The 27,785-nt window shown below is 50.7% G+C and overlaps 1 protein-coding gene across 7 annotated transcripts; it reads left to right on the plus strand.

The window, feature by feature from the left end:
• The first annotated feature begins 10,150 nt into the window (after nt 1-10,150).
• Nucleotides 10,151-19,046, plus strand: sh2b1 (SH2B adaptor protein 1). Of its 7 annotated transcripts, XM_072271434.1 has the most exons (10): nt 10,345-10,804; nt 11,691-12,494; nt 13,126-13,227; nt 13,989-14,080; nt 14,954-15,060; nt 15,256-15,444; nt 15,789-16,003; nt 16,298-16,469; nt 17,728-17,827; nt 18,510-18,617. In XM_072271434.1, the coding sequence occupies exons 1-10, from the start codon at nt 10,670-10,672 to the stop codon at nt 18,526-18,528; spliced, it is 1,935 nt and encodes a 644-aa protein (XP_072127535.1). In that variant the 5' UTR covers nt 10,345-10,669; the 3' UTR covers nt 18,529-18,617. The 7 variants fall into 7 exon arrangements, with proteins under 7 accessions (XP_072127533.1, XP_072127536.1, XP_072127529.1 ...); XM_072271432.1 differs by lacking the exons at nt 10,345-10,804; nt 17,728-17,827 and adding an exon at nt 10,151-10,329 and having other exon boundaries at nt 11,729-12,494; nt 18,510-19,046; XM_072271435.1 differs by lacking the exons at nt 10,345-10,804; nt 17,728-17,827 and adding an exon at nt 10,164-10,303 and having other exon boundaries at nt 18,510-19,046.
• The last annotated feature ends 8,739 nt before the right edge of the window (nt 19,047-27,785 follow it).

Raw genomic sequence — 27,785 nt, forward strand, 5'->3', positions numbered from 1 at the left:
AGGATGAGAAGAGGAATAGTCCAGGTAGCTGTGAGGGTCCGTAGGCTTATAGTAGACATCAGTAGATAAGCTGTCTCCAGAGATAGAGACAGAAAGATCAAGAAAGGGGAGGGAGGTGTCGGAAATGGACCAGGTAAACCTGAGGGCAGGGTGAAAGTTAGAGGCAAAGTTAATGAAGTCAACGAGTTCAGCATGTGTGCAGGAAGCAGTGCCAATGCAGTCGTCGATGTAGCGAAGGAAAAGTGGGGGACAGATACCAGAATAGGTTTGGAACATGGATTGTTCCACAAAGCCAACAAAAAGGCAGGCATAGCTAGGACCCATACGGGTGCCCATGGCTACACCTTTAGTTTGGAGGAAGTGGGAGGAGCCAAAGGAGAAATTATTAAGAGTAAAGACTAATTCCACTATATGGAGCAGAGTGGTGGTAGAGGGGAACTGGTTAGGTCTAGAATCCAAAAAGAAGTGGAGAGCTTTGAGATCTTCCTGGTGGGGGATGAAAATATATAGGGGCTGAACATCCATGGTGAAAATAAAGCGGTGGGGGCCAGGGAACTTTAAATCATCAAAAAAATTTCAGAGCGTGAGAGGTGTCATGAACATAGGTAGGAAGGGATTGAACAAGGGGGGATAAAACCGTGTCGAGGTATGCAGAAACGAGTTCGGTGGGGCAGGAGCAAGCTGAGACAATGGGTCTACCTGGACAGGCAGGTTTGTGGATCTTGGGTAGGAGGTAGAAACGGGAAGTGCGAGGTGTGGGGACTATAAGGTTGGTAGCAGTGGATGGGAGATCCCCTGAGCGGATAAAGTTGGTGATGGTGTGGGAGACAATGGCCCGGTGCTCCTTAGTGGGGTCACGATCGAGGGGTAAATAAGAGGAGGTATCTGCGAGTTGTTGCTGTGCCTCGGCAAGGTAGAGGTCAGTACGCCAGACTACAACAGCATCCCCCTTATCGGCGGGTTTTATAGTAAGGTTAGGATTAGTGCGGAGAGAGTGGAGAGCAGAGCGTTCGGAAGGAGTGAGCACCACTTTCCTAGCCATTGGAGCTTACCGTAGATCTCATCCATCCAGCCTGCTGGTGCTGACTTTGCATTCTAGGACAGGCACTCCAACCCTAACCCTAATAGACAGTCATTCCAAACAACTCTGTCAAAGTGGGGTACCAGGGTGTGGCCACAGTCGCGTGCAAACTGCTACTTGGAGCCATGGGTGAGAGCCCAGTGTCTGGTGGGGACCAAGGGCGAGTGAGCTGCTCCGGAATGGACAAAACAAGCCCCTTCTCCAGAGACGGCACCCCTCCCTGGACACCCACACACCCCTCAAAAAGAACGACAGCAAACCTTACTACAAATACAAGCCTGATCCAGTTTCAGAGTCCGAGCCCTACAAATTGTATTACAACCAATCCATTCTTACAGGTAGACAACCCATAATAACCATCCAGATATATTACAGAATAAACAAGCAAGAACAAATTACTTAATAGACATAGCCATTCCAAACACAACTCTGCGAATACACGGCTCCTCCATAGAGAGAGTTAAGTGCACCAAGTTCCCGGGAGTTCACATCCAGGGGATGACCTCACCCGTCCCTTAATATCATCTCCCCAAACAAGATGGTACAGTAATGCCTCCACTTCCTGAGAAGATTGAGGCAAGCAAGGCTACACACACACACACACACTCACAGAAAAACACACACTCACACACACACACACACTCACAGAAAAACACACACACACAAACACACACACTCACAGAAAAACACACACACACACACACTCACAGAAAAACACACACACACACAAACAGAAAAACTCACAAACTCACACACAGAAAAACACACACTCACACACACACTCACACCTTTTATAGGAGCATCATTGACAGCATCCTGACAAGTTGGAGGAGGAGATGGTGGCGCGACACAGTGCACAGTAGCCACTCCGGTGAATGCTTTCTGTTATCTGTCAAGTAGGGTGCTGTGCACAAGCAACAGGAATTCTGCAGATGCTGGAAATTCAAGCAACACACATAAAAGTTGCTGGTGAATGCAGCAGGCCAGGCAGCATCTCTAGGTAGAGGTATGCTGTGCACAGTCCTGATTTAACGGAGGCAGACGTGACAGCACGGAGGAACATCCGGTGAAACTTCTGAAATGCCTGCTTCGCTGCCACTGCTACTGTGTGATCCAGAATCTCCGGAGGGGAAGGCCCAGAGTCCTCAGCTTTGCTTGATGCTCGGTGGCCGGGGCAGGGTCGAAGCGCTCAGCAGAGATGGTGCTCAGTGTCGGAGGCTCGAAGTTTTCGGACGGACTCAGAGTTGGCTGTGGTTGCTTCCAATGCATCGGCAGTTGTCGGCGCCTGGAGGTTTATGGCAGAGCGAGTTTCTCCCTTTTGCCGCCTGCTATCAGGGACTATTGGGAGTCGATTGGAACTTTGAGGCTTTTTTTTTTACCGTGCCCATGGTCTGCTCTTTATCAAATTATGGTATTGCTTTGCACTGCTGTAACTATACGTTATAATTATGTGGTCTTGTCAGTGTTAGTCTTTGGTTTGTCCTGTTTTTTTTCTGTGATATCACTCTGGAGGAACATTGCATCATTTCTTAATGCATGCATTTCTAAATGACAATAAACGAGGACTGAGTGTCCTCATAATCTAATCTAATCTAAATTGCATCTCCATCTGGTATGGGAGCAGTCAAACACCAAACCAGAAAACCCTACAAAGGAATGGGAACAGCTGAGAGGATCACAGGGGTCTCCCTACCATCCATCCAGAGACGATTATCAGGAGTGCTGCATACACAGAGTTCTTAGTATTAATTAGGATCCCAGCCACCCACCCAGCATCCTCTGACTTTCTACCATCAGGCAGGAGACAAAAAAACAAGAATGATCAGGATGAGAACCAGTTTCGTCTCCCAGGCTAGTAGGGTTCTGAACTCCCTGCCGCATCATCTTAGAACTGTCACTGGTTAATCTGTTCTGTACCTGTACCTTACAATATTTAACATTATTGCACTTTAGTTTGTCATTTATGTGTGATTCATCTGTAGATTTTATCCCTACCTTCATAAGATATCGTGTGTTATGTGTACTACTGTGTTTTACATCCTGGTTTGGAGAATTGTTGTCTTGTTTCCATATAGATAGTTAAATGTGAATAAACCTGATGATAACATACAGAAATAAATAAGTGGAAAAAATGCCAGAAGTATGCTGAATTGAAAGAGGAAATTGAAAGACTATGGAACATGAACAGGGTATAAATTGTCCTGATAGCAATATCTACAGCTGGTATCATCCCAATGTTGCTACACAATAGCATTAAACAATTACACCTACACAGCAATATCTATGTAAATCTCCTGAAAGCCACAATACTGAAAACCAGTAGAATAGTTCGCAAGCAATTGAGAAATGTGTGTGTGCTTCATTATACCCCTACCTCAGATTTTACAAGCACAAGCTGAGAAAAACTAAAAATATAATAACTTTTATCAAGCACTTTTCATACAGATGATGTCATTCAAAGTGCTTTACAATGTGAGAAAGGTACAAATCAGAAAATAAAATTAAAATTGAAAATAAAAATAAAAATATGAGAATAAAAAAACAAAAAGGTGTTAGTTAAAAGCAAAGGGAAATAAATTGGTTTTGAGCTTTGTTTGGAAGTCTGCATCTCTTGAAATTTTAGGCATTGAATTCCACGGTTTAGGGGTGTAGATGAGGGGCAGTAGCTGTTCCTGAACCTGGTGGTGCGGGACTTCAAATGCCTCGCGTTCGACAGGAGCCACGAGAAGATGGTGTGGCCCGGATGGTGTGGATCTTTGATAGTGAATGTTGCCTTCCTGAGGAACGCTCTCCAGTAGATACCATCAATGGTAGGGAGGGGCGTGCCCACGATGTATTGGGCTGAGCTCACTACCCTCTACAGTCTCTTACAATTCTATGCTTTCAAATTGCTGTACCAGACTGACGCAACCTGTTCAGATACTTTCAATGGTATAGACAACATACAGGAACAGGCCCTTTGGCCCACGATGTTGAACTGAACTAATTAAATCAGTAATCACATGTCCAAAGAAATTAATCCCTTCTGCCTACCACTGTTTCCTGCATATTCATGCATCTGTCTGTCTGTCTTACAGCTTCTTAAGAGAGCTCTATTATATCTGCCTGCACCACCACCCCTGGCAGTACATTCCAGGCACCCACCGCTCGGTGTGAAAATAATTTGGCCTGCACATGTCCCACCCCCCACATACACATTAAATCCATGCTCTCTGGTATTGGACATTCCCACCCTGGGGAAAAGAGATAGGTTGTTTGCTCGATCCATGTCTTATAAACTTTCCCTCAGCATCTGCCACCCCAGACAAAACAACCCAAGTTTACATGCACCATAGAACATTACAGCACAGTGAAGGCCCTTCAGCCCACAATGTTGTGCTAACCCACTCCAAAATCAACCTAACCCTACCCTCCTAAGTAACCCCCAATTTTTATTCTTTCAGTCATTAAGAGAATCCAAAGTCTCCTTCCAGTTCATTGAGGCAGAATCCTGGAGAACAACTTTTGGACCCTTTCCAAAGCCTCAACACACTTCCTCTAGTGGGGCAAACAGAACTGCACGAGATACTCCACGTGGCTAAACAGAATTTGATATTGCGGCATCATAATTTCCCGACTCTTGATCTCAGAACCTCGACTATTAAAGGCAGGTGTACTGTACTCCTCCTTTACCACCCCGTCAACCTGTGCAGACACTTTCAGGGAGCTGCAGACTTGGACCCCAAAATCCCTCCGTAAAGGATCCCTAACAGCTCGAAATCATGTTCTCTGCTAATCACTACTTCAACCATGGGGAAAAAGATACTGACTGCCTACTCTGTTCATGTCTCTGGTAATGTTATAAATCTACTAGATCTCCCAGCAAGCACAAGGAACACATAAGTAAAGCATAAATTATACAGAAGAGAGAGAGGGATTAGGAAGAGACTGTGAGGAGGGTGAGAACAAGTGCTGTGGGAGGGGCAGTGAGTGTGTGGTACCGCTACTGTCCTAGCTGAGCAGATATAAAGAAGGGAAGGATAAAATAATGTTGAGCTTTTCTTCCCTCTTGTCTTTCTGACTGAATCCTTGAAGAGCCAAAGCCTCGAGATCACCACTCTGACCCTGTCCACTTAGGCAACGATTGCTGCCATGCTTACCCCTGCCTTTCTTTAATTTGCTCTTGCTAAACAATCCCAAACACTGATCGCTGGTCAAAGCTCTTTTTTTGTTGTAGCGATCCATTGTTTCCTTTTGAGCCCAGGCAGTGGACCTGATTGAAATCCCCTCCTCTCAAACCTTCCGATGTCCTCCAGTATTGGGCATGGTCACTCCGGGATGAGGTTGCTGACTGTATACACAATTCATCTTCCTTCACTCTCAAGAGAAAAGCCCGAGCTCACTCAACCTATCCTCATCAGACACGCTTTCTAAACCAGGTAGCATCCTGGTAAATCTCACTTGCACCCTCTAAAGCTTCCACATCCTTCCTATAATGAGGCAACCAGAAATGAACACGATTCCAAACGTGGTCTCACCAGAGTTTTATAGAACTTCAAAATTACATGTTACAGGTGAAAGGTGAAATATTTAAATATTTAAGAGGCTTTTGAACTCAATTCCCTAACAAATGAAGGCCAGCACACCACATGCCTTCTTAACCTGTGAGACAACTTCGAGGGATTTATCAACATCAATCCCAAGATCCATCATGTCTGGATTCTCTTGCACTGTCTCTTGATGGTTTGCTGGGGCAACACAAGCAGGAAGATCACAGACCTCAGTCTCCCACAATCTCCTGTCCTCTAATACAATGGCATGGAGTAGGGCTTGGATCAGCCACTATCGCATGAGCAGCTGACCTACTTTCTAATAGACTTGGGAGTGATGTCTAAATAGCTGAGAGGGGGCCCAGTGAGGTCAAGGGAACACACTAATCTTCGTCAAGCAATCAGCAGTGGAAAGGGTGAGCTGCTTCAAGACTTGGAGTGTCAAAATCTTTGAGGATCTAACCCAGGACGCAAAATATTGATGTGAGCACGAAGAAGGCATGCCAGTGGCTCTACTTCATTAAGAGTTTAAGGAGAATCAGTATGTCACCCAAGACTCTAGCAAAGTATAGTGGAGACCATTCTGAATGGTTACATCACTGTTTGGTGTGGAGGCTTGGATGTACTGGATCACAAAAAGCTGCAGAGGGCTCACGTTCAAAATTCAAAGAACAATTATTATCAAAGTATGCATACAACCTTGAGATTCGTCTCCTTACAGGCAGCCACAAAACAAAGAACTCCAAAAGAACCCACTAAAAAAGACCATCAAGCACCCAACATGCAGTGGTCTGTACAGTGCTGTAGATTCAGCCAGATCCATCGCGGCTACGAGCCTCCACACCATCAAGGGAGTCTCGAGAGGTGGTGCTTCAAGGCAGTATCCATGACTAAGGACCCTCACCATCTGCTCCTAATGTACAAAATAGTCTCTGCCTTTATTCCTTTTACCAAAAGGTGTGAACTTATACTTTCCTACATTACTGTCGATCTGCCATTTTTTTGCCCATTCTCCTAATCTGTCCCTTCTGAAATGCTCTTCTTCCTCTAAAGTGCCTAGCCCGCCACATATATTTGAATCATCAACAAACTTGGCCAAAAGATCACCTAGATCATTGACATACAACAGGAAAAGAATTGGTCCCAACACTGGCTCCTGTGGAACACCACTAGTCAGAATAGGCCCCCCTTATTCCCACTCTTCACCATCTGCCGATCCCTGCGGAAAGCAGAAAGTGTGTGTGTGTGTGGGGGGGGGTGCGGGGAAGATGTGCTTGGTGGTGGTATCCTGTTGGAGATGGCGGAAGTTATGGAAAACTATGTACTGGATGCGAAGGCTGGTGAGGACAAGAAGAACCTGCCTGGATTGGGGAGCATGTCTTATGAGAACAGGCTGAGTGAACTTGGCCTTTTCTCCTTGGAGCGACAGAGGATGAGAGGTGACCTGATAGAGGTGTACAAGATGATGATTGATTGTGTGGTTAGTCAGAGGCTTTTTTCCCCAGGGCTGAAATGGCTAACGTGAGTGGGCACAGTTTTAAGATGCTTGGAAGTAGGTACGGAGGAGATGTCAGGGATAAGTTTTTAAAAAATGCAGAGAGTGCAGAGTGCATGGAATGGGTGCTGGCGACAGAGGTGGAGGCGGATACAGTAGGGTCTTTTAAAAGGCTCCTGGATAGGTACATGGAGCTCAGAAAAATAGAGGGCTATGGGTAACCCCAGATAATTTCTAAAGTATGTATGTGTTAGAGAGACAGTGAGACAGGGTGGAGGCTGGAGGCAAAGTTGGTGAAGTCGACGAGCTCTGCATAGCTGCAAGCAGCACCAATGCAGTCGATGTAGTGAAGGAAAAGTTGGGGAGTAATACCCCCAGTGTAGGATTGGAACACAGATTGTTCCACGTAGCCAACAAAAAGGCAGGCATAGCTGGGACCCATGCGAGTGCCCATGGCTACACCTTTTGTTTGAAGGAAGTGGGAGGAGCCAAAAGAGAAGCTATTGAGTGAGGTCGGGTTCCACCAGACGGAGGAGAGTACCACAGTCGTGCATCTTTCCTGGGAACATATCTTCGATGCCAGCTTGTACCACATGGCTTCCAGATCCATTTTCAAGCCTCTTGATTCGGGCCTTTCAGGACCCCAGGTATTCACATTCAATTGACTGCTTCTTCCACCGTGTTCTACCGTGTGGTGCTTTCTGCCATGAGGAGATACCCAGGGTCCCTATCCCAGTCACTCCCACAACTCTGGGTTACTCTCTGCACTGCTTGTCTGCTACTTTATCCTCCCCCAGATCCACACTTTCACTCGTCAGTTCTCATGTCCTACAAGGATCAGAAGATTGCCTGTGTACAGACGACGGAATCCACCGTCTCCGACACCGGCAGGCACCGACGTCTCCAGACCACAATCCCTGCTGCTGATCTCAACGGCTCCAACAATCCAGAGCAGACTTGAAGACCCAGACTCCACCGCCATCAATGTGGGTTCTGACGACCTCGGACATCTCCAAAGTGCCGAATATGCAACTTCTAACTCCAGCCTAGACCTACAGCACATCCAGGCTGGAACTTTGCGCACTGGCACTGACAACAACCCCCCCCCCCCACACCCCCATCGCCCCTTCCCCCACTACGAGTCTGCAATCCTGTCTCTCTCAAGTCCCATCGCCACCTCTTGGGTCCTTGGAGAGCTCACCTCCCCCTCTCCTCTGACACTGCAAACCCATTTCCTCCCTTTCATCCCAGCTTTCATCCATGCCAGAACTTTACCATTCCCTCTGATCTTCCCCTCTGAGGCAGAACGCTCTGTCCTCAGAAAGGGCCTCATCTTTGTTCCCTGGCGCCTGCACCTCAGTGAGTTCTGCGCCCACCATGATGCTGAGCTCTTCTTCTGCTGCCTTTGTCTCCAAACAAGGACAGGACTTTCCACCCCACACCAATGACCCCTTCTTCCATCTTCAACCCTCCTCCTCCTCTTCCTGGACACCCCACTCTGTCTTCTATCTGCTCTGGAACTTTTCATTGCCAACAGGACATCAACCATCTTGACTTCACCACCTTTTATTCCAATTCCAACCTCACTCCTTCAGAATGCACACTCTCCACTCTCTGTACCAATCCTAACCTCACCATCAAGCCCACAGATGAGGGGGAGGTGCTGTAGTAGTCTAGCAGCCTAACCTCTACCTTGCTGAGGCCTGGCAACAACTGTCAACCACCTCCTCGTATTTACCCCTCAAACAGGACCCCCACACCATCACCAACATTATGAACTCTGAGGACCTCCCATTCGCTGCCACCAACATCATAGTTCCCACATCTCCCATTTCTACCACCTACCCAAGATCCACAAATCTGCCTGTCCAGGTAGGCCCATTGTTTCTGCCCCACTGAACTCATATCTGGATACCTCAACTCAGTTTTATCCCCCCTGGGTCAGTCCCTTCCTACCTACATCCGTGACACTTCATACACTCTTGATCTTTTCAATAATTTCAAATTCCCTAGCCCAATTATTTTATTTTCACTGAATGTCCAGTCACTATACACCTCCATCTCCCACCAGGGAGGCCTCAAAGCTCCCCATTTCTTTCAGGACACCAGACCCAACCAGTTCCTCTCCACCACCACAGTCCTCCTATCCAAATGCATCACAACTTGGTATGACACTTGCTCTACCTATGCCTGCAGAGTTGTGGACACAACTTAGCATATCACAGAAACAACCTCCCCCCCCCCCCCCCATGGACTCTGTCTACACTCCCCACTATATTGGTAATGCAGCCAGCAAAATCAAGGAACCCACTTACCCTGGACATTCTCTCTTCTCCCAGCACAATCCAGCAGGCTCTATCACACTAACAGCCCTCTATCAACATAAGACAAACACTTATCTCACCGTGGCTCTTGCACCTTATTGTCTGCCTGCATTGCACTTTCTCAGTATAACACTTTATTCAGAATTCTGTTATCGTTTTGCCTTGCACACTGTGACAATGTGATCTGCATGAACTGTATACAAGACCAGTACCCCAGCATAGGGGACGATAATGAACCAATTCCATTTCTAATGCAGCTCACAATCTTATATATCAGGTCTCTCATCAGCTTCCGCCGCACCAGATTAAAAATAATCAACCTGCTTATCCGACATCTTCCTACGCTCTCTAATGCAGCCAGCATCCTGATACACCTCCTCTCCACTATCGTCCTTGTGAATGAGGAGGCCAGAAACCTTTATAGGCGCAACGCTCTCACACTCTTCCGTCCGATTGGAATCTCAGCCATCAATCAAGATCCAAGGGCGGGTTCATGCCGCCTGTTTACTCCACACCAGCCTCCACCCCCAGCATTTGTGAATGGAGTTACAACCCGAGCCGTCCGGTAATTGGTTGCCTCAGTTCGGCTGGGCAGGAGCTGAACGGTGATTGGTTAGAAGCAGACAGCGGGTCCGATTGGTGGCGGGCACTGACAGCGTGACGAGTCATTGGTTGCCTTGCGCGGGTGGGCGGGACGGGAGGGTTGTTTGCCGAAGAAGCGGTGTGAGGGGCGAATCCCATTGCTCGTACCCGATGTCGGTCATCAGCGTGCACACCGATTAATTGTCTCCTGCTGCGCGGGAGGGCGGGAGCACAGCTGGCTCGAGAGGCGGAGTCGATTGGTGGATCTACGTATCAATGGGCATGTTCTTCGGTGCTTGATTGGTTTTCTTAGCGCAGGTGGGAGGAAAAGGGTTGTTTTGCCGCGAATCTGATTGGCGGTGCGCGCCAGATTCATCAGCTTGCACGGCGGCAGGTTGCTTACTTCACCGCGGGTGGGCGGGAGCAGGATCTTGTTTAGCCGACGACGCGAGGAGCGTGGCAGAGCCGATTGGCGGAGCTGTGCTGGCAATCAAAATCTTGAGCGACGCCTGATTGTTTGTCTCTGCGTGGATGGGCGGGAGCAGTGGGTTGTTTGGCGGCGGAGCTGATTAGCAGGCAGGGTGCCAGTCAGCACCCAGCGCGCTGGATTATTGGTCAAATCGGCGCGGGTGGGCGGAAGCAGAAGGTTGTTTGGTCGATGCGGCGGCCGGCTTGGCGAAGCCGATTGGCGGGACGGATTGCCACCCGGCTGATGATTGGGCTTCTCGGAACGGGCGGGAACAGAAGATTTTATTGGCCGGAGGGAGTGCGGGAGCAGCGGGGTGATGCATTGGTAGGTCCGGCCGTCGGTCAGGGGTCGACCCTGTGCTGATTGGTTCTCTCTGGGATAGAGGGTGGGAGCTAATGAATGATTGGCGGAGATGACTGTCAATCAGGAGCCCCGTTGGAGGGGGAGGGAGGAGGTTTCCGGCCGGCGGCAGACGCGCACGGAGGCATAGATCGAGTGAGTGAGCGGCCGGGCGGTGGAGGGCGGACAAGTGAGCCTCAGGCTTCAGTCCACAGGTGCCAGCGCACAGGCCGCACAGCATGGAGGGCGGGCCGGGGGAGCAGGCCCAGGACAGGGCGAGGTGAGGGCTCTCTGGTCGGCTTGGGTGGGCAGCGCTGGGGGGGGGGGAGGGAAGGGATGAGGGTCAGCATTTGGTGTGAAGGTTCAGCGTTGGGGCTGTTTATTCGGGAGTGAGAGGTCAATATTGGGGATGAAGGGTGAAAAGTGAAGTTGAGGGGATATTATTGGGGTGAGGGGTCAGCATTGTGTACGAGGTCAATTGGATGTGAGAGTTGTGATGAGGGGGTCACGACTGAGGGCGATGGTTCTACACGGTTTGAGGGGTCACATTGGGGGTGAGGGGTCATTACTGGTGTCAAGGGTCATTGCTGAGGGTGGGGGGTTGGAAGTGAGCATAAGGGGTTGAAAAGTGGGAGGGGGTGTGTCTGCACGGCTGAGGGGTCAACAGGTCGTGTCGGGCCACTGGATGGGTGACCATTTCAGGGTAAAGTGTCTTCACTGGCAAATATCTCACTAAATCTCTTTTCCCCCTCCCACTTTCCTTATTTGCCTCTATCCCTACACGCCTTCCTATCCTATCTCCTCCCTCATTGTTCTCCTCTTTCTTCTGCCTCCCTTCTCTGTCCCTCTCCCCTCTCCCCTTTCCCTACAGCTGACCTTCCTCACCACATCCCCACCCCCACCCTCTAGTGCCATGAACGGTTCCTTGACGCCCCCCCCTTCAGGGGAATCAGAAAACCCACCCCTGGAGCCCCCAGCCTGGCAGGACTTCTGTGAGCTCCAGGCTGCCGCCGCAGCTGCCGACTTTGCCCGGCGCTGCCGGCGATTCCTGGCCCTCCACCCCAACCAGGAGGTGCCTGGGGGGGGCTCAGCCCTCTCCCGACACTTCGTCCGCCACTTCCTGGACCGCTTCCGGCAGGAGCTGGCTGCCGGAGGAGGGGGTGCTCCCCCCTCCTCCTCCTCCCCGGCCCCCTCTCCCTCACCTTCACCCACCCCATCCCCTTCCTCACCCCCTGCCCACCTCTCCCGTAGCACAGAGGAGTTGCCGGGCCCCCGTCCACTCCCCAAGCCCCGTCTGCGCAAACGATTCTCCCTCAGGAGCGTCGGACGCTCGGTCAGGGGAAGTGTCAGGGGGATTCTCCATTGGAGGAGTGGAGGAGGAGGAGGTGGAACGGGGGCTTCCGAAGAGGAGGAGGCATCGGAGGAGGCGGGCGGAGCGAGGGAGCCGACCTCCGAGCGCTGGTCCCACCGCCTTGAGAGGCTGAGGCTGGGCAGGAGCCCACAGCGACCCCCCGCCCTGGACCCCCGCGAGGTCAGGCGGACGGGCCTCCTCAACTACGTGGCGGCCGAGGAAGCAATCAGCGGCGGTAGGGCACGGTGGAGTAAGTGCCGGTTGGTGCTACGTCAAGCCAGCCAGGAAGAGGGCTACCGGCTGGAGTTCTATGTCCCACCAAAGGTAAACCACCCCCTTCCTTCAGAGTGGGCAGGGATATCTAATCCAGTGATTCATGGGGTTTATATGTACAATAACAGTCCTCCAAAACGGGAGATCATGCCGGATCGGCAGGTGGGTTACATACAGGGATCTAAGCTTGGGATTCAGTGTTTTCATGTATAGAGTAGTATGTGCAGGAGAGGGTTATAGACTAAAATTTTAATTAGGGGTTACTGTGATCTAGTGCCACTGGGAGTGGGTTACTGTGATCTAGTGCAGGGGTTCGTGAGGAATTATATATAGATTACCAGATCCCTGGAAATGCTTACAGGTTGGGATCTAATCTGGTATTGGGGGGGGTGGTGGTGCTTGTACAGAGAACAGATCCCCAGCAGTGGGTAACAGGCTGGGATCTAATTAGAGTTGAGGGTGTTGAAATTCAGAATTGCCAAATCCCAGATGTGGGTTACAGAGGCGAATCTACAGGGTTTCAGGAGGTGGATGGCATTTTGTGTGCAAAATCACGGATTCCCAGTTGACTACAAGATGGGATCCAATCCTCCGGTTCAGGCGTTTTATCTATAAAATAATAGATTCCACAGGAGTTACAGGCTGGGATATCACTGTGTCATTGTCTTTTCTTGTGTTTCAGGCCACCAAACCTCGTGTCAGTATTCTTTGCTCCTCAATTGTGGATGTTAGAACGAGTACTTCCCTTGAGATGCCAGACAAGGAGAATACTTTTGTATTAAAGGTAACAATCTATATTCGTCTTGATTATTTTTGAAAGACAGCATAGAGGGAACTTCACTCTGTGTCTGACCCTGGGAATGTGTGATGGGACAGTGTGGAGGGAGCTTCACTCTGTCTGACCCTGGGAGTGCGTGATGGGACGGTGTGGAGGGAGCTTCACTCTGTCTGACCCTGGGAATGTGTGATAGGGCAGTGTGGAGGGAGATTCACTGTGTCTGACCCCGGGAGTGTGTGATGGGATGGTGTGGAGGGAGCTTCACTCTGTCTGACCCTGGGAGTGTGTGATGGGACAGTGTGGAGGGAGCTTCACTCTGTCTGACCCTGGGAATGTGTGATGGGACAGTGTGGAGGGAGATTCACTCTGTGTCTGACCCTGGTAAGTTGTGATGGGACGGTGTGGAGGGAGATTCACTCTGTCTGACCCTGGGAGTGTGTGATGGGACGGTGTGGAGGGAGATTCACTCTGCGTCTGTCTCTGGGAGTGTGTGATGGGACGGTGTAGAGGGAGCTTCACTCTGTGTCTGACCCTGGGAGTGTGTGAAGGGGTGGTGTGGAGGGTGACTCACTCTGACTAATTCTGGAAGTGTGTGAGGGAGCCCCACATTGTATCTGACCCTGGGCTTGTGTGACGGGAGAGCGTGGAGAGATTTTCACTCTGTCAGACCCTGATGGAGGTGAGGACACCTACCTCAGCACCAAAGGTCTAGACTGTTTATTGTTGAACTGACCTTTCACCGTTCCCCCAACTCCCTCCTCTGGCAGACGGACGACCTGACGGATTACATCTTGGAGACAGTCGATTCTCTGCAGATGAAGTCCTGGCTGGCCGATATTCAGGAGTGCATGAGCCCTGGGTGAGTGGCGTGCCTACGTGGATGGGTATGCTGGGACGGGATATTTACTTAGAGATGTAGCTTGTAACAGCCCTTTCTGGACCAACACACTTTACCGCCCAGTGAACCATCTATTTAACCCTAGCCTCATCACACGACGATTAACAGTGACCTACTATCCTTTGGACTGTGGGAGAAAACTGGATCATGCGGGGGAAACCCACGCAGCCGGGGTGGAACATTCGAACTGCTCACAGGCAGCGATGGGACTTGAACCAGGGTTGCTGGCTCTGCAGAGTGTTGTGCTCACCACTATGCTACCACGCTGCCCACACGTTGACACTCAGCAGCTTGAGGCTGCTCACCCTTTCAACACCAGTTGCCTACTCCTGATATCTCTTACACCCTGAAGAAGGCTCTCGTCCCGAAACGTCTCTTTATTCATTTCCATAGATGCTGCCTGACCTCCTGAGATCCTCCAGCATTTTCTGTGTGTTGCTTTGGATTTCCAGCATCTGTAGGATTTCTTGTCTTTATTATTTCTGACCAGTATGTTCTGACTGTGATGTGATGATTATTGCCCTTTCGAAGTAGGTGGGGAACCTCAGACTGTGGCGGTGAGATGTCGAAAGTGTTGTTGGTTGCTCTAGCCGGACGACCCTATCTCACTCCGGTTTGCCTCCTCATTGCATTTGCCTGATCTGTCGCAAAGGGGTTGGGTTGAACAATGAGGGAGTTGTTGGGAGGAGGCTCCCTTGAGAACAGGGCCCCATGCCCTCTCCTTGATGCCTGTGATGATTCGCTTTCAGGCTGGTGTCTCTGGGGAGGAGGAACTGGCACGACGGCAGGTGAGGGGAAGCAGTTTAACCCCCCCTCCCCCCTCTGTTGTTGCAGAGACGGCGAGGAGGAAACAAGCCTGGGATGCGTGAACCACTCAGAGAGTATGCCCAGCAGGGACCTGCCCATCCTGCCCTGTAGCAGTGCAGAACATATCTCACAAGGTATGTCCTTACCCCCCTCCCCACCACCATCTCCCCCACACCCCGAGTCCTTTCCATCAAACAAGGTATATCCTCCCTCCACCCACTCCTGTCTCTCGTCACCTCTCTGCCCTCTTCCCATCCTCTCTCTTTCTTCACTTTTCCATTTCCTCCCCCTTGCATGGCCGGTCTGACCATGTGCTCTGCCTCCCACAGGTGCCTACGGTGGGCTGTCGGACCGCCCGTCCACCTCCGTCTCCCCCAGCTCCGTCTCCGTCACCCCCACCCGCTTTGGCTCGCTGGAGCTCTCCCCTCCGGAGCTACCCCCCCGCATCCCCATCGAGGAGACGCTGGAGAGGTTACAGACCCTCCCCACCCCACTCCCGGACACCCCCGACACAGCAGGTACACTACTGCAGGGGCTTAGGGTCAATGGGGTGGGGGGGGGCTGGAGGCGGGAGGGGAGGGAGGAGGAAGTGGGGAGGTGTGGGGAAGGGGAGGGAGGGGTGAAAGTGGGAGGCATGGGATGGGAGGGGGCAGGCAGATGATCATGCTAGCCTCATCTCTTGAATGAACATTGACAAACCGATCCTGGGACGGGTACACGAACGGGAAGGGTTTAGAGCGAGATGGGCTAAATGCAGGCAGCTGGGAAATTGGGCTGGCAGGGACCATTTGGGCTGAGAAGGCCTGTCATTATGGCCCTATGACCTGGTGACATTTTCCATGTTTCCGTGCCCTCTCCGCAGGCTCACCCTTCATTTTCCAGATCGACCAGGACCTGGGGGAGGGAGATCACCCTCTCTCTGAGTACCCCTGGTTCCATGGGACCCTCTCCCGCCTGAAGGCCGCACAGCTGGTGTTGGCGGGGGGAGTCAACAGCCACGGCGTCTTCCTGGTGAGACAGAGTGAGACCCGGAGAGGAGAGTACGTCCTGACCTTCAACTTCCAGGGCAAGGCCAAGGTGAGGGGGGGGGATGTGGGATGGAGTAGTGAGTGCAGGGGTGGAATAGACGGGGGGAGGGGAGGGGCAGTAGGAATAGAGGAGGCAGAGACGGCGAGGGGGGGACAGAGGCAGCAGACAAGGGAAGGGAAGGGAGGGAGGGCGTTGCGAAAATGGGAATCAGAGGGAAGGAGCATTCAGAGACGGGGAGAAATGTAGGATGGGGAGGGGGTGATGGAGAGGAGTTCTCAGAACAGGAACAGCAGTTTCGATTGATGATAATGGATGTGAATTTCCCCACCCCACCTTCGGCAGCACCTCCGCCTCTCCATCAACGATGAGAACCAGTGCCGAGTGCAGCACCTCTGGTTCCAGACGATCTTTGACATGCTGGAACACTTCCGTGTCCACCCCATCCCGCTGGAATCCGGCGGCTCCAGTGACGTGACGCTGGCCAGCTACGTGGTGTCCTGCCAGCGGTCCCACGGTGAGTGCCGTTGTAATCCTTGGCTCTTGTCAGTGGGCTCGCCGGCAGTGGGGGAGGACGGGACGGGGTGGGTGGAGCCTCTGCCCTTCCCGACACTGAGCTGCTCATCGTAATCGCGTGCGCAAACTCTTGATTCGGGTGTGAACGTCGTGCCGGGGTGGTCCACACACACTGTCCCTTTGTCCCCGGTCTACTTTCCTGTGAAGCTATTGTGGTGCGGTGACGCACACAGGCCGTTCCGTTATTCACGTTATAATTTTGTACGTAGAATTCAGCGTTGGGTAACCCCACACAGACTGTCCTGTCCCCTTTACCCCCGTTATAATTTTTAATGACACCGCCACGCAGACCCTATGAAATGTTGCGTAGCAGCGCCACTCGCTCCCGGCAGATGGAGGCTCCCACCAGACACCCCACCCCAGCCTCATCACTCATCTGTGAACAGCAAATCATCTGAATGGTCTTCCCCTTAACTTGGCGGCATATGTGCGTGGAGCAACAGGTGGGAGGGAGAGCCGGGAGTCACGGGAGTCAGGCCCTGACTTGGACTAGGGTCTGGGTGAGAGTGGGCCGTCAAGGGAGGGGCAGGGTTTCTGCCCTTGGCCCTCCCAAACCCCACCAATCCCCTACCACCTGCCTTGATCTTTTCCACCACGAGAGATTCACAGCCCTACACTCTATTCCACTCCCCAACCCTACCAACCCTCTACCACACACCTTAACCCCACCCTCAACCTGTCATTCTGTAATCTGGTTAACATGCTGGCATCACCGCGCATTCCCAGTAGATCACAGTCCCCTGCGTGTGTGTGGTATTGAAGACAGTATTGTTCATGTCTCTCCACCCCTCCATTCCATCACATTTACTCCTTTCCTCCCCCCCCCGCTGCCTGCCCCATTCCTCCCCCCCCCGCTGCCTGCCCCATTCCTCCCCCTGTTACCCCCTCTCCTCCACTTGTCCCCGTGCCTCCCCCTGCTACCTGCTCCCTGCCTCCCCCTCCTTTGCCTGCCCCCTCCTCCCCCTCTGTTGCCCCCTCGTCCCTCCTCTGCCTGCCCCCTCCGTCCCTACCTGCCAACCCTCTGCCCCTCTGCTTTACCCTCCATCTTCTGCATGCTTCCCTCTCTCCCCTTCCCTCCCTCCCTCCCTCTGCCACTCTTCCCTCCTGACTCCCTCAGCTCCTCCCTCTCTCCCACCCCTCCTCCCCACCCCCACCACCCTGTTGATGACTGGCCTGTTTATGTTGGTGCATCTCCACAGGCCGTGAGCGCGTTGGTGTTTGCCCGGTGGGCACTGAGGCCCCTCCCCACACGCCTGACTCATCCTGTCATACCATCTCCATGGGAGCTAATCACTGTGTGTAAGTCAGCCTCCTCCCGCCACTCCCTTACCCGCCCCTCCCCTGCCATCCACACACTGGACTCATCCTCTCATACCATCTGCATGGCTTTAATCACTGTGTGTCAGTCTCCTCGCTCCTCTAAGCTGCCCTCTCCTCCTCACTCCACCAACCCCTCCCCCCTCCTCCCTCCATATCACCACCCTCTGCTGTTTCTGTGGAACATGTCCTGGCTGTGCGTGTGTGTGTGTGAAGACTACCCCCATCCCCTGCTCACCCAGCCCCTCACCTCTCATTCCCAACCCCATCCTCATGACCCCCCTTTTCCCTCACCACGCACCAGGACCCACGTGGTTCTCTCCCACCGCACCTCAGGTGGCTTGCTTTCCTGGAGCGTATGTCTGCGTGTGTGCGTGTGTGTGTGAGGGTAGGGTCAGAACTGGGGGTGGGTGGTGGTGATGGGAACGCGGGGGTGTGGAGAGGGGGGAGAGTTCCCTGAGGGGATACAGGATCGCAAGTGGGGGGGGGGGGGGTTGTGTTGGGGGAAGCATCGAGCATGGGGAATGCGTTTAAACATCACTCAGTCCAGCATCCAGTTGTGGAATGAGTGTGGGGTCAATATAACCTTCTCAATTGTGATTTATCTCCCCCCTCCCCATCTCTCCCCCTTCCCCTATCTCTCTCCCTTTCTCTCTCTCTCCAGAAATGAGCACCTTTCATAGCCCAGCTCCCCCACCCCTGCCACCGGCCCCTGCCTCCCGGCACCAGAGCACTGAGGAAGGGGGCACTAGCCGCTCCTGGTACAGCCCGGGAACCTCGCCACCCCCTCCTGCCCGCCCGCCCCCCCCACCCTGCTCCCCCTCTCCTCCGAGAGGCCCACCCCTCCCCCAGGAGGGGGCAGAGGGGGAGGAGGAGGTTGGGAATGAGGCGTCGGGGAGAGGGGATGGGGATGAGGGTGAGGAGGAGGAAGTGGAAGGGAGGACGGAACGGATTTCCTGCTGCCCCCCACCTCCAGATTCATCCCGGGAGCGCAGACCTCCGCTGCAGCCCCTTTCTGCTGCGGAGGAGCCGCAGGAAGGGGGCCACACTCGGGCCGTGGACAACCAGTACTCCTTCATCTGAGGGGCAGGGACTAGAGGGTGCAGACAAGTGTGAACACCCCATTCCCACCCTGCAACTCACCGCCACGACTCGACTCTCTCCGGAGCCGGCGCTGGAACAGGAATGGAAAGTGGTGGGGGTGGGGGGGAGGGGCTACATCTGCCTCCCCAAGGGGTAACTGGGGGTGGGGAAGAGAGGGGGACCTGAGTAGTAGGGGAGGTGGTAAAGACACCCACAGGGCACTGTAAGTGTACTGTGGACCCTAATGTACGTACACACGCAGCCTGAACACTAATCTACATTCTGGAGACACGGGACACGTGCTTACACACACAGACGGACAGACACACACACACACTCTCTCTCTTCTAATAGACTTTCAACACTAATAGTGCACACACACATACACATGATGCTAATGTGTGTGCACATACATGGACACTAATACACACACAAAACAACAGAACACTAACCCACACTCTGTAACACTGAACACTAATTCTCTCCTTCACCCACTCCTTTAACAGCCCCCCTGTACCAACCACTCACCTCCTCACTCCCCTCCCACCTTCGGCCTGATCCCGATCGGGGCCCCATTAACTCATTGCTGCTGGCATACACGCCCCATTGTTTCTCTCCCCCCGCCCGCCCCATCGAACAGTCTGAATCATCACCCACACACACCCACTTCTCCTTTTCATCTTGTTTATCATTTTTTTGGATAAAACTTTTTGTGTAGTGATGTTACCTTTTTAAATTATTTATTACTCTTTCCTGCCCTGATTGGTGGCTTTCCACAGGGAATAGCTGCCACGGTTCCTTTAACCTTGTACATTTTCTCTGACCCTGCTTGTCTGTTATGTCTATTTACAATTAAAAACAAATGTTCAATCAATTTTCCTGATTTCTGATCATTTGTCAGAGAAACTCAATCCTCCATACTGGATGGAACCACATTATTCCCTTCCCTGGGTGGGGTTAGTCTGTATACACTACATCTGCCACTTTAACCATCTCCCATCTACAGTTCGGTGTGATAGAACACTGCCCACTTTCCAGGGTGGGGTTAGTCCATGCACACAACAACCACCATGTTACCCTGGCCTGTATCTACAGGTCAGGGGTGTGATAGCACTCTTCCCCACTTCCCTGGGTAAGTGGCTCCAATGACTCTCAAAACCAAAGCAGTCTGCTTGATCAGCTCCTCCCCTCGTCCCTCATCCCTGAAGCACACGGTCTCCCCCTCACCTGCAGCTGTGATGTGCAGCATCTACAAAATATCCCTCAATTACTTACCTGCGCCACTCCAAGAGCACCTCCCAAACACAGTGCTTCTCTGGCTGAGATGGGACATGGAGTACAAGAGTCACGAAGTCAGGCTGCAGCTTTATAAACCATGGAAGTCAAATGTAAAGGGACAGGACACAGTTAATGGCAGGACCCTTAAGAGTGATGAACTACAGAGGGATTTTGGGGTCCAAGTTCTCAGATCCCTGAAAGTGGCATCCGTTAGTCTTGTGAGACCATGGATCTGCGCCTGGAAAGTCCTCACTCTTCAGGTCGCAGGCCTGGGCAAGGTTGTATGGAAGACCAGCAGTTGCCCATGCTGCAAGTCTCCCCTCTCCATGACACCAATGTTGTCCAAGGGAAGGGCATTAGGACCCATACAGCTTGGCACCAGTGTTGTCGCAGAGCAATGTGTGGTTAAGTGCCTTGCTCAAGGACACAACACGTTGCCTCGGCTGGGGCTCAAACTCACGACCTTCAGTTCGCTAGTCCAATGCCTTAACCACTTGGCCATGTGCCCACGATCATAAATAAGGGGCACTTGCCCTTACTAGTTGAACCACTGAGTTCAAGAGTCAGGAAATTATGTGGCAACTTTATAAAACGGTGGTCAGGCCACATCTGGAGTATCACATTCAGTTCTGGTTGCACCGTAACAGGAAGGGTGTGGAGACTTTGGAGAGGGTGTAGGAAAGGTTCACCAGAATGCTGCCTGAATTAGACAGCATGAGTTACAGGGAAAAGTTGGATAAATGGGCTGTTTTCTCTGAAGCAGTGTGGAGGTTGAGGAGTAAACTGAAAGTGGTTCATAAGATTATGAAGGACACAGAGCAGACACTGAGAATTTTTTCCCCCACAGGGGTGAAATGCCTAATACCAGAGGGCATGCATTTAATGTGTGAGGCAGAAATTCAAATTGGATTTGCGGGACAAAGTGTTTTGCACGGAGAGAGTGGTGGATGCCTGGGATGTGCTGCCAGAGGTAGATATGATGGAAGTGGCAGGGCAAAGGAAACGGGCATTTCAGGACTGGGGAACCGTCAGAAGCAGCAGTTCTGTTCTCTGTCCCAGTATGCAGCCTTGTGTTGCTGCATCTTCCTTGCTCTTCCCTTGTCTGATCAAACCAGAAGATCAATGTTGCCTGCATGATGGATGGCAGTGCCCCATGGCGTGTTGTAGGATAGAGGGACCCGGAGGATTCCTGGAAAGTGATGTTGCTGATAGGACAGTGAAGAATGCATTTGGCTCTCAGGACACACTGGCCTTGCAATGAACATAGAATTTGAGATTGATTTGAATCCAGAGAAAGCTGGCTAATTGGACACAACTGGCTCAGGGTGATGGTGTGAGATTGTTTCTCATCCTGGAGGCCCGTGACTAATAGTGTTCCGCAGGGGTCAGTGGTGGCCCCATCTCTACTTGCCATCTACATGAACAGTTTCTGAGAGAATATACAAGACCTGGTTAGTAAATTTGCAGGTGACACTAAAATAGTTGCTGTGATCGGCAGTGTTTATCGGTTTATAGGGCAGTCTCAGTCAGCTGTGTAAGCGGGCCAAGGAACGGCAAATGGAGTTTAATTCGGATAAATGGCAGTGTTGCATTTTGGGAAGACCAGTCAGGTTAGGTCTTTCACAGTGAATGGCAATGACGTGGGGCATGCTGTAGAACAAAGGAGCTTGGAGGTACAGGCATAGATAGACAGGGTGGCAGGTTGGTCTTCATTCAGGGCACTGAGTACAGGAGTTTCGTGGTCATGTTACATCTGTACAAAACATTGATGAGGCTACAATTGGAGAACTGTGTGCAGTTCTGGTTGCTGAGTGAAAGGAGGACTGTGATTAAGCTGGGGAGGGGGCAAAAAAGTTTCACAGGGATTTTACCAGACTTGAGGGCTTGAGTTATAAAGAGAGACTAGACAGGCTGAGACTGTTTTCACTGGAGTGAATGAGGCTACAGGATGACCTTACAGAAATTTATAAAACCAGAGGGCACAGATTTAAGGTGGGTGGGGAGAGAGTCAGAGGACCTGAGGGACATTTTTTTCCACGTGGGGTAGTGGGTAGATAATGAGGAAGTAATGTAAATAATTTTAAAAATACACTGGGAAAGGTATAGTTAAAAAGGTTTCAATTAGTTTGTCATTGCCACATGTACTGAGGTCTAGTGGAAAAACTTGTCCTGCATACTGTTCATGCAGATCAATTCATTACGCTGAGCATTGAGGTAGTACAAGGTAAAGCAATAGCAGAATGCAAAGTAAAGTGTTACACTTACAGAGAGAGTGCATTGCAGGCAGGCCAGAACAAGCTAGAGTCCATCTGAATGTACTAGGGGATGGTTCAATAGTCTTATAACAGTGGGACAGAAGCTGCCCTTGATCCTGGTGGGATGAGCTTTCAGGCTTCTGTATCTTCTGTCCGATGATAGAGGCAGAGAATGAGAGAATGGCTGGTAAACACAAAATACTCTGCAGATGCTGGGGTCAAAGCAACGCTCACAACAAGCTGGAGGAACTCAGCAGGTCGGGCAGCATCTGTGGAAACGATGAGTTGACGTTTCGGGCCGGGCCGGAGTCGTGACAAGGGTTCCGGCCTGAAATGTCGACATTGTTTCCAGGGATGCTGCCCAACCTGCTGAGTTCCTCCAGCGTGTTGTGAGAGAATGTCTGGGATAGGAGGTGTCTTTGATTATGCTGGCTACTTTACTGAGGCAGCAGGAAGTGCAGAGAGTCCTTTGAGGAGAGGCTGGTTTCCGTGAAGCCCTGAGCTGTGTCCACAACTTTCTGTGGTGTGTTATGGCCACGTGCAGAGCAGTTGCTATGATGCAAAAAAAACAATTGCTTAAAAGAGCAAAAATAAGTGAATATTACACAGAATATTAAACATCAAACTAAGAGTATCAGAATCAGGTTTATTATCACTGACGTGATGTGAAATTTGTTAACTTAGCAGCAGCAGCAGTTCAATGCAATACATAATCTAGAAGAGAAAAAAAATAAAATGCTAAATAGACAAGTAAATCAATTGCAGTATACGTATATGGAATAGATTTTTTTTAAATGTGCCAAAAAAAACAGAAATAGTGCATATTTAAAAAAAAGTGAGGTAGTGTCCAAGGGTTCAATGTCCGTTTAGGAATCGGATGACAGAGGGGAAGAAGATGTTCCTGAATCACTGAGTGTGTGCCTTCAGGCTTCTATACCTCATTCCTGATGTTAACAGCGAGAAAAGGGCATGCTCTGGGTGCTGGAGGTCCTTAATAATGGACGCTGCCTTTCTGAGACACCGCTCCCTGAAGATGTCCTGGGTACTTTGTAGGCTGGTACTCAAGATGGAGCTGACTAGATTTACAACCATCTGCAGCTTCTTTCAGTCCTGTGCAGTAGCCACCCCCCACCCGTACCAGACAGTGTGTACCCCATACCTGTCAGAATGCTCTCCGTGGGTCAACTATAAAAGTTTTTTGTGTATTTGTTGACATACCAAATCTCTTCAAACTCGTAATAAATATAGCCACTGCCTTGCCTTCTTTATAACTACATCGATATGTTGGGACCAGGTTAGATCCTCAGAGACCTTGACACCCAGGAACTTGAAGCTGCTCACTCTCTCCACTTCTGATCCCTCTATGAGGATTGGTATGTGTTCCTTTGTCTTACCCTTCCTGAAGTCCACAATCAGCTCTTTCATCTTACTGACGTTGAGTGCCAGGTTGTTGCTGTGGCACCACTCCACTAGTTGGTATATCCCACTCCTGTACACCCTCTCGTCACCACATGAGATTCTACTAACAATGGTTGTATCGTCTGCAAATTTATAGATGGCATTTGAGCTATGCCTAGCCACACAGTCATGTGTATACAGACAGTAGGGTAGTGGGCTAAGCACACACCCCTGAGGTGCTCCAGTGTTATCGTCAACGAGGAGGAGATATTATCACTAATCGGCACAGATGTAGTCTTTTGGTGAGGAAGTCGAGGATCCAATTGCAAAGGGAGGTAGGGAGGTACAGAGGCCCAGGTTCTGCAACTTCTCAATTAGAATTGTAGGATGAACAGCATTCTGACATAGGTGTTTGTGTTGTCCGGGTGGTCTAAGGCAGTGTGGAGAGCCATTAAGATTGTGCCTGCCTTTGACCTGTTGTGGTGATAGGCAAATTGCAATGGGTCCAGGTCCTTGCTGAGGCAGGAATTCAGTCTAGTCATGACCAACCTCTCAAAGCATTTCATCACTGTCAATGGTGAGTGCTACTGAATGATAGTTTTTAAGGCAGCTCACATTATTCTTATTACGCACCTGGTATAATCGTCGTCTTGTTGAAGCAAGTGGGAACTTCCACTTGTAGCAGTGAGAGGTTGAAAATGTCCTTGAGAACTCCCGCTATTTGATTGGCACAGCTTTTCAGAGCCTGAGTATTCCGTTCCGTTGAGTGCAGCTGGCCAGTGGCAGGTCACAGAGCCAGTTTTTACCAAAGTGCCCCAGTCCGCACTGATCGCCCCAATCAAACTGCTCAAAAGCTGCAAAAACGAGTAACCAGAATTCAGAAACACATGCAACATGAACCTCAAGGTCCCCCAAGACGAGTCCACAGCCACAAACCTTGCTGATCAATCCTTACAACGTGGATCACAAGACTCCTGTGCTTTCTTCTGATAGCAACCAGCAAGGAGGAGAGGAAGAACGGTTAAACACAGGCAGACAGCACTCAGCTCTCTTCTTTGTCAATTTCAGCCTGAATTGGAGAGAAGCAATGAAGTCGATTATGGACTCACATCCTGTTTCCAAGCTTCTGGGCCGCACACTTCGCTCTCAACCTCACCAAGCACCCAAGACGGCAAAGCGCCAGACTGCTCAATTAGCCCAAAAATACACCCTGTGGATCCCATGCCTCCTTAATTTCTCAATAAGCCTTGCATGGGGTACCTTATCGAATACCTTGCTGAAATCCATATACACTACATCTACTGCTCTTCCTTCATCAATGTGTTTAGTCACATCCTCAAAAAACTCAATCAAGCTCATAAGGCATAATCTGCTGTTGACAAAGCCATGCTGACTATTCCAAATTATATCTCTCCAAATGTTCATAAATCCCGCCTCAGGATCTTTTCCATCAACTCACCAACCACTGAAGTAAGACTCACTGGTCTATAATTTCCTGGGCTATCTCTACTCCCTTTCTTGAATAAGGGAACAACATCCGCAACCCTCCAATCCTCCAGATCCTGTCCAGTCCCCAGTGATGATGCAAAGAGCATTGACAGAGGCTCAGCAATCACCTCCCTCACCTCCCACAGGAGCCAGGGGTACATCTCATTCGGTCCCGGAGACTTATCCAATTTGACGCTTTCCAAAAGCTCCCGTACATCCTCTTTCTTAACGTCTATATGCTCAAGCTGTTCAGTCCGCTGTAAGTCATCCCTACAATTGCCAAGATCCTTTTCCATAGTGAATACTGAAGTAAAGTATTCATTAAGTATCTCTGTTATCTCCTCCGGTTCCATACACACTTTTCCATTATCACACTTGGTTGTTCGTATTCCCTCACATTTAATCCACTTGCTCTTCACACACTTGTAGAATGCCTTGGGGTTTTCCTTAATCCTTCTTGCCAAGGCCTTCTCATGGCCCCTTCTGGCTCTCCTAATTTCATTCTTGAGCTCCTTCCTGCTAGCCTTATAATCTTCTTGATCTCTATCATTACCTAGGTTTTTGAACTTTTTGTAAGTTTTTCTTTTCTTCTTGATTGGATTTTCAACAGCCTTTGTACACCATGGTTCCTATACCCTACGGTCTTTTCCGTCTCATTGGAACATACCTATGCAGAATGCCACGCAAATATCCCCTGAACATTTGCCACATTTCCCTGAGAACATCTGTTTCCAATTTATGCTTCCCCGTTCCTGCCTGATAGCCTCATATTTCCCCTTACTCCCATTAAACGTTTCCCTAACTTGTCTGTTCCTATTCCTCTCCAATGCTATGGTAAAGGAGATAGAATTGTGATCACCATCTCCAAAATGCTCTCCCACTGAGAGACCTGACAGCTGACCAGGTTCATTTCTCAATACCAGATCAAGTACAGTCTCTTCTCTTATAGATGTATCTACTTGTTGTGTCAGGAAACCTTCCTGAACATACCTAATAAACTCCACCCCATCTAAACCCTTGCTCTAGGGAGATGCCAATCAATATTTGGGAAATTAAAATCTCCCACCACCACCACCACGACACCTTTCCAGAATCTATCTCTCTATCTGCTCCTTGATGTCCCTGTTACTATTGGGTGGTCTATAAAAGAACCCAGTAGAGCTATTGACCCATTCCTGTTTCTAACTTCCACCCACAGAGACTCAGTAGACAATCCCTCCATGACTTCCTCCTTTACTGTAGCCCTGACACTATCTCTGATCAGCAGTGCCACGCCCCCACCTCTTTTGCCTCCTTCCCTGTCCTTTCCGAAACATCTAAAGCCTGGCACTCTGAGTAGCCATTCCTGCCCCTGCACCATGCACCATCCAAGTTTCTGTAATGGCCACAGCATCATAGCTTCAAGTGCTGATCCATGCTGTAAGCTCATCTACATTATTCATAACACTCCTTGCATTAAATACACATCTCAAACCATCAGTCTGAGCACATCCCTTCTCTATCACATGCCTATCCACCCTTGCACGGTCTCCAAACTTTCTCTATTTGTGAGCCAACGGCCCCTTCCTCTGCCTCTTCAGTTTGGTTCCCACCCCCCAGCAATTCTAGTTTAAACTCTCCCCAGTCGCCTCGGCAAACCTCCCCGCCAGGATATTGGTCCCCTTCGGATTCAAGTGCAACCCGTCCAATTTGCCTGCCTCAAAAGAGGTCCCAATGATCCAGAAAGCTGAATCCTTGCCCCCTGCTCCAATCCCTCAGCCACACATTTATCCTCCACCTCATTCTATTCCTATACTCACTGTCGCATGGCACAGGGAGCAATCACAGGAAGCGACTTCCTTCCTAAATCCCTGTAGTCGGTTTTCAGGACCTCCTCCCTTTTCCTACCTACGTCGGTGGTACCAATATATATCACGACCTCTAGCTGTTCACCTTCCCGCGTCAGGATATCATGGACGCGATCATAAACATCCTGGACCCTGGCACCTAGGAGGCAAACAGCCATCCGTGTTTCTTTCCTGCGTCCACAGAATCACCTGTCTGACCCCCTAACTATAGAGTCCCCTATCACTGCCGCCATCCTCTTCCTTTCCCTCCCCTTCTGAGCCATAGGGCCAGACTCTGTGCCAGAGGCGCGGCCACTGTTGCTTCCCCCAGGTAGGCCATTCCCCCCAACAGTACTCAAACAGGAGTACTTATTGTTAAGGGGGTCAGCCACAGGGGTACTCTCTAGTATCTGACTCTTGCCCTTCCCTCTCCTGACCGTTACCCACTTATCTGTCTCCCCAACCCACCCCCCCGGCCCCGGTGTGACTACTTGCCTATAGCTCCTTTCTATCACCTCCTCACTCTCCCTGACCAGACGAAGGTCATCGAGCTGCATCTCCAGTTCCCTAACCTGGTCCCTAAGGAGTTGCAACTCACTGCACCTGGCGCAG

This window comes from Mobula birostris, chromosome 11 (genome assembly GCF_030028105.1).
Source record: "Mobula birostris isolate sMobBir1 chromosome 11, sMobBir1.hap1, whole genome shotgun sequence".
NCBI classification, from domain to species: domain Eukaryota; kingdom Metazoa; phylum Chordata; class Chondrichthyes; order Myliobatiformes; family Myliobatidae; genus Mobula; species Mobula birostris.